The following is a 7,074-nucleotide window of genomic DNA, read 5'->3' as shown; positions in this document are numbered from 1 at the left end:
CCTGCCTGTCCCTGATCCTGCCTGCCGACCTTTACCTCTGTCCCTCTCTGGATTACCAACCCCTGCCTGCATTGACCTGTCTTTGCCTGCCCTGTTGCAACAATAAGCATTGTTACTTTGACAGTCTGCATCTGGGTCTTACCTTGGTTCTGATAGTAGTGGATATTACATTGGAGATCTGATGTTGTTTCAAAGTAATGCATTCAACATAAGATGCATTCAACATAAGATTTGTCTGTTGAAATTTGGTTAACATGATGGTGTAATCCTGTGGTTGGAATTTCACCCTCAAAACAGTTCACGTCAATTACTTTTTGCAAATCCAAAATATTTTCCACATCACAATAAATTGACAAATTACATTGAAACAACGTTGATTTAACCAGTTTGTGCCCAGTGGGTAGTTAAAGTAGTTTTAGCATAGGATCTAGAAAGGCTTTGCACCAGTTGTGTCAATACTGAACTAAGAAGTGACTGGTACTGTCTATTCTGTCTTACACTTACTGGACAAATACAACAGACAGACACACGTCAGACACGTGACAAACAGAGAGAGTGGGAAAGCCACTGTTTATTCACAACAGTAAGACTTCTTATAAAATGACTTATTTGACGTATAGAGAAGCAAAATGACATATAGAAAAGCATCCATCTCTGCTTCTCTTTCTCCTTGTCCTGTCCTCCTTCACTTCTTGGCAGAAGCCTTCTGGGTGTGGAGCTGGTAGATCTGTTCACAGGCGATGGAGAGGTCCACCACCAGGGAGACAAACTCCTCAAAGTTTACCATCCCATCACCATTCTGGTCCAGATTCTTCATGATCTTGTCTATGGCGGCTGGGTCCTTCTGGGACTGAGAGGGAAGGAGAGATGGAGGAGATGTAGAGAATGAGTAAGAGAGAGAGCGAGAGTGAAAGAGAGATAGATGGGAGAGAGGAGGTTAGATTGACTTTGGATACTCTTTAATAAAGTGAAAGAGAAATCAGAACGAAAGGGAAAGAGAGTGAGAAAGTGTTGAGGGACAGTGAGATAAAAACAGAGAGAGAGAGAGAGAGAGAGAGAGAGAGAGAGAGAGAGAGAGAGAGAGAGATCTATGGTACCTTCAGGAAGCTGCCCAGTTCTGTCTGCATGAGTTCTTTCAGCTCCTTCTTGCTCAGTGTGTTACAGTCACCGTCCTTGTCGGCATAGCGATGGAACACCGTGTTCAGGGACTGCAAGGATCTCTCCAATTGAGACGGCATGGCTGCAGAGAGAAGGATACACTGAGGAGGGGAGAGAGGGAGGGGGGAGATGGTAGGGGAGAGAGGGAGGAGGGAGATGGGAGGGAGGGGAGAGAGGGAGGAGGGGAGATGGTAGGGGAGACAAGGCGGAAGGGGGTGTAAATTACAGTGACAGATTAAGATTAAGATTGAATCGTAAAACACTGGCTCTGACACTCGCCAGATGTGGCAGGGCTTGCAAACCATTACAGACTACAAAGGGAAGCACAGTGACATGAGCCTACCTGATGAGCTAAACTGCTTCTATGCTCGCTTTGAGGCAAATAACACTGAAACATGCATGAAAGCACCAGCTGTTCTGGAAGACCGTGTGATCACGCTCTCCGCAGCCGATGTGAGTAAGACCTTTAAAAAGGTCAACCTTCACAAGGCCGCAGGGCCAGATGGATTACCAGGACGTGTACCCCGAGCATGCGCTGACCAACTGGCAAGTGTCTTCACTGATATTTTCAACCTCTCCCTGTCTGAGTCTATAATACCAACATGTTTTAAGCAGACCACCATAGTCCCTGTACCCAAGAACACTAAGGTAACCTGCCTAAATGACTACCGATCCATAGCACTCACATCTGTAGCCATGAAGTGCTTTGAAAGGCTGGTCATGGCTCACATCAACAACATTATCCCAGAAACCCCAGACCCACTCCAATTTGCATACCAGCCTAACAGATCCACAGATGATGATCTCTATTGCACTCCACACTGCCCTTTCCCACCTGGACAAAAGGAACACCTATGTGAGAATGCTATTCATTGACTACAGCTCAGTGTTCAACACCATAGCGAGCTCATAGCTCATCAGTAAGCTAAGGACCCTGGGACTAAACACCTCCCTCTGCAACTGGATCCTGGACTTCCTGACGGGCCGCCCCCAGGTGGTAAGGGTAGGTCACAACACATCCGCCACGCTGATCCTCAACACAGGGGCCCCTCAGGGGTGCATGCTCAGTCCCCTCCTGTACTCCCTGTTCACTCATGACTGCACAGCTAGGCAAGACTCCAACACTACCATTAAGTTTGCCGATGATATAACAGTGGTAGTCCTTATCACCGACAACGACGAGACAGCCTATAGGGAGGAGGTCAGAGACCTGGCCGTGTGGTGCCAGGACAACAACCTCTCCCTCAATGTGATCAAGACAAAGGAGATGATTGTGGACTACAGGAAAAAGAGGACCGAGCATGCCCCCATTCTCATCGACGGGGCTGTAGTGGAGCAGGTTGAGAGCTTCATGTTCCTTGGTGTCCACATCACCAACAAACTAACATGGTCCAAGTACTCCAAGATAGTCGTGAAGAGGGCACGACAAAACCTATTCCCCTTCAAGAGACTGAAAAGATTTGGCATGGGTCATCAGATCCTCAAAAGGTTCTACAGCTGCACCATCGAGAGCATCCTGACTGGTTGCATCAATGCCTGGTATGGCAACTGCTCGGCCTCCGACCGCAAGGCACTACAGAGGGTAGTGCATACAGCCCAATACATCACTGGGGCTAAGCTTCCTGCCATCCAGGACCTCTATACCAAGCGGTGTCAGTGTAAGGGCCTAAAAATTGTCAAAGACTCCAGACGCCCTAGTCATAGACTGTTCTCTCTGCCACTGCACAGCAAACGGTACCGGAGCTCCAAGTCTAGGTCCAAGATGCTTCTAAACAGCTTCTAACCCCAAGCCATAAGACTCCTGAACATCTAATCAAATGGCAAATGGCCCCCCTTTACACGTCTGCTACTCTCTGTTGTTAAAATCTATGCAAAGTCACTTTAATAAGTCTTCCTACATGTACATATTACCTCAACTAACCGGTGCCTCAGCACATTGACTTTGTACCGGCACCCCCCTGTATATAGTCTCACTATTGTTATTTTACTTGTTACTTTTATTACTTATTCTTATTTTATTTTTACCTGCATTGTTGGTTAGGGGCTTGTAAGTAAGCATTTCACTGGAAGGTCTTCCTACATCTGTTGTATTCGGCACATGTCACTAATACAATTTGATTTGATATCAGCTGATGTAAGAAGGGTTTTCTAAATACATTTGATTTTCATTTCATTATGATAGATACTCAGTACAGTTGTTGGTGTCAAACCCTGATCTGTTTCACCTGTCCTTGTGCTTGTCTCCACCCCCCTCTAGGTGTTGCCGATCTTCCCCGTTTATCCCCTGTATACTTATACCTGTGGTTTCTTTTTGTCTGTGCCAGTTCATCTTGTTTGTTCAAGTCAATCAGCGTTTCGTGTCTCAGCTCCTGGTTTTTCCAGTCTCTCTTTTCTCGCCCTCCCGGTTTTGACCCTTGCCTGTCCTGACTCCGAGCCCACCTGCCGATCTGTACCTCTGCCCCCCTCTGGATTACTAACCTCTGCCCTACCCTGACCCTGCCTGCCGTCCGGTACCGTTGCCCCAGCTCTGGTTTACTGACCCCTGCCTACCCTGACCCTGCCTGGCGTCCGGTACGTTGCCCAGCTCTGGTTTACTGACCCCTGCCTGCCCTGACCCTGAGCCTGCCTGGCGTCCGGTACGTTGTCCAGCTCTGGTTTACTGACCCCTGCCTACCCTGACCCTGCCTGGTGTCCGGTACCGTTGCCCAGCTCTGGTTTACTGACCCCTGCCTACCCTGACCCTGAGCCTGCCTGGCGTCCGGTACCGTTGCCCAGCTCTGGTTTTCTGACCCCTGCCTGCCTGCCCTGACCCTGAGCCTGCCTGCCGTCCGGTACGTTGCCCAGCTCTGGTTTACTGACCCCTGCCTGCCTGCCCTGACCCTGCCTGCCGTCCGGTACGTTGCCCCACCTCTGGTTTACTGACCCCTGCCTGCCCTGACCCTGAGCCTGCCTGGCGTCCGGTACGTTGCCCAGCTCTGGTTTACTGACCCCTGCCTGCCCTGACCCTGAGCCTGCCTGGCGTCCGGTACGTTGCCCAGCTCTGGTTTACTGACCCCTGCCTACCCTGACCCTGAGCCTGCCCTGTTTATTGCCTGCCCCTGTTTGCAACATCAAACTATTGTTTATTCGACATGGTCTGCATCTGGGTCTTCCCTTCATACCTGATAGATGGTACTAATATGCTGACTAATAGCAAACTATCCCTTTGAAGCAAACTAATTAACAATGCACATTCAGGGAGGATGGGAGTTGGCTTTCTTTGTCTCTGTAAGCACAGTCTGTTACTTAGTGGCATTTAAGCTGTCATCTTACACTCCTTTACACATTCCCTCTACCTCTGACTCCTCCTTTTTATTTTGGTGCCTCCCCATTTCTTTGGGAACATCCAACATCTCTAGCTGTGTAGACTGTCCTTTAACCAAGTTTGGCCCAGGGTAGGCAGTCATTGTAAATAAGAATTTGTTCTTCACTGACTTGCCTAGTTAAATAAAGGTGAAATAGCTTGACCATGTGACATATCATTATAACTGTCAAAGGGTGGGTATTTGGGGATGGAGAGGGGTGTGACAGGAGAGGAAAGGGTTTTGCAACAGTTCAGTGTAAAGAGATGATAATTGGTGAGTAATGCCTATAAAATGACTTGAACCTGCTGAGAAAAACTTTGTAGACCTAATAAGAGTTCTAAAACAAAAACATTGCTTCAATGTTCAAAGGTTTTCCTATAAATAAACTATGACATAATGTAATCAGTAAATAGTATGGCCCGTCATCCTGCATAGCAAACCATAGAATAACTGATTTTTGAATCAAATCAAGCGAAGACTAATGAACATTATAGCCTACAAGTCTGCCGGACGAGACAGATCAGTAGCTAGTCACACTTGGAAACAGTTGTTACAGTTGTGTGAGACCTGTTTATTACACTAAATAACCTCCTCTGTTAAACCAAAGACACCAATAGTAATAGTAGAATAAGTGGAGAACGGTTACTTACCAAACAGAGGAGAGACGCTAACAGAACAGGTTGGGGAAGTAGGGTACTGCTGAATATATACCAATGATGCTGAATCTACTGCGTACGAACTGTGGGAAAGATTTTATAAAGACAAAGAATTTATAGAGAACAGAACGCCTGCCTAATTGTGAGTGTTTGTAGCCTATAGTGGAGGTGTGTGTGTGTGAGAGGGAGGGAGGGAGGGAGGGGGTTAGAGTTTAGGCTTGATGTCTTTCAGTCCTCATCTTTGAATTCAACATGATAAAATAGACATGGATCACCTAGAATGTTTTCATATCGCATTAACACACTGAGAACTCAATGATCTCATTCACACAAATCTATCCCAATGATGCTGAATCTATACCAATGATGCTGAATCTATACCAATGATGCTGAATCTATACCAATAATGCTGAATCTATACCAATAATGCTGAACACAGGCGTAGAGAGGGGTGACAAGAGTACACACTAGTATGTTTGGAAGAATAGTTCTATGGATGAAGAGGATGGGATGAAGTTTCTTGAAGTAAATGCCATTTTGTCACGTATACTCCCTCTATGGTGTTCGAGGTCGCCAGTCTGGTCATCATTACGCACACCTGTCACGATCGTTAAGCGCACCAACGCCTCATCAGACTCACCTCCCTGATTACCTCCCCTATATCTGCCACTCCTCTTGGTTTCTTCCCCAGGCGTTATTGTTTCTGTTTCAGTGTTTCATGACTGTACGCTACTCGTGTTTCTTGTTTTGTTCCTTGTGTTATTTATTATTAAAGTCACTCCCTGTACTTGCATCCCGACACCCAGCGTCCACATGTTACACTCTGCCTCAGCACACAGTGGTCTACCACTCCCTGTGTGTTATGGAACAGTCAAGCAGATCAGTATCTACTGTTTTCTAGAACAGTCAGCTTGGCAACACCATACAGAGAACAGAGACAGAGAGATGGGAGCATAACTCTCTCATGCAGGCTGAAACATGCAGAAAAACAGGAAAAGTCACATAGGCCACTCAGGACTCAACTCCTAATGTTGGCATAGCATTGGCTTTGAGACGGTCATGAAGGCGTGCATTTAACTGGCACAAACAGATAACGATAAAAAGCAACAAAATCGCATATAGATTGTTCAATCTCCAAAATGAAGATTGGTGAACTGCAATGCGCTATTCACACTTATCAGGAGTTGGCTGTATATTGGTCATGTATATTGGTCATGTATATTGGTCATGTACATTGGTCATGTTTGGCATCATCAGTTTAATACAGCATACAGTAGTCCTCCGGACCAGAAGAAAAAGTCATTGGCAAAGCATGTGTTCTTCTGACACCATTGTGATGGATATTCCAAGCTGATGTTCTGTTGCTCCCCGTCATTTAGTAGGCCGTCATGGTAAATAAGAATGTGTTCTTAACTGACTTCCCTAGTTAAATAAAGGTTCAATAAAAAAAAGTATATATAACATAACAGCCAGTCACTGATAGTCATGAGACTCTCCTTCTTCTGGGTCTTGTGTTACACACAGTAGTATAAGTAGCCTTTCCTGCAGTCAAATGAACAAAAGCACCCTCTAGTGGTCTCATGGGTGGAATGTTATTAATCATTTTCATAATTTCATAATTGATCAGAAATAAATACAAATTAAAACACAGAAAGTCTGGTGTTTCAATGTCAAACGGTGTTGTTATATTTCAGTCTTCTATGATGTATAAAAAGTGTAATATAGGGATGCAAACTCAAAATTGAATACATTTTAACTCTATTTCTGACACAAGCCTATAACCATGTGTGTTAGGTGTATACTTTTGTTTCAAAGTAGATTTGTTCAAGAAACAGTCTTGACCCTGATGTATCCCAGTGCAGTAATGGGCTGCCCCTTACCTCTTTCTATATCCAGATATTATTGACCTCTTCTTC

General features: G+C 45.6%; 1 protein-coding gene across 2 annotated transcripts; it reads right to left on the bottom strand.

Annotated features, from left to right (window-relative positions):
* Positions 1-545: 545 nt before the first annotated feature.
* LOC135574969 (protein S100-A1-like) lies at positions 546-5,978 on the bottom strand. Of its 2 annotated transcripts, none has more exons than XM_065027099.1 (3): positions 5,799-5,978; positions 1,098-1,259; positions 546-850 (listed from the first exon to the last, which is right to left on the bottom strand). In XM_065027099.1, the coding sequence occupies exons 2-3, from the start codon at positions 1,236-1,238 to the stop codon at positions 686-688; spliced, it is 306 nt and encodes a 101-aa protein (XP_064883171.1). In that variant the 5' UTR covers positions 1,239-1,259; positions 5,799-5,978; the 3' UTR covers positions 546-685. The 2 variants fall into 2 exon arrangements, with proteins under 2 accessions (XP_064883171.1, XP_064883170.1); XM_065027098.1 differs by lacking the exon at positions 5,799-5,978 and adding an exon at positions 5,153-5,318.
* Positions 5,979-7,074: the final 1,096 nt, after the last annotated feature.

Source organism: Oncorhynchus nerka, linkage group LG14 (assembly GCF_034236695.1).
Source record: "Oncorhynchus nerka isolate Pitt River linkage group LG14, Oner_Uvic_2.0, whole genome shotgun sequence".
In the NCBI taxonomy this organism is placed as follows: domain Eukaryota; kingdom Metazoa; phylum Chordata; class Actinopteri; order Salmoniformes; family Salmonidae; genus Oncorhynchus; species Oncorhynchus nerka.
This window is presented reverse-complemented; position numbering and strand designations above follow the sequence as displayed.

Coding starts and splice junctions, on each gene's coding strand:
- LOC135574969 (XM_065027099.1), bottom strand. CDS start 1,238: ATGCCGTCTCAATTGGAGAGATCCTTGCAGTCCCTGAACACGGTGTTC. Junction 851..1,097: donor AACTGGGCAGCTTCCTGAAG/GTACCATAGATC, acceptor CTTCCCTCTCAG/TCCCAGAAGGACCCAGCCGC.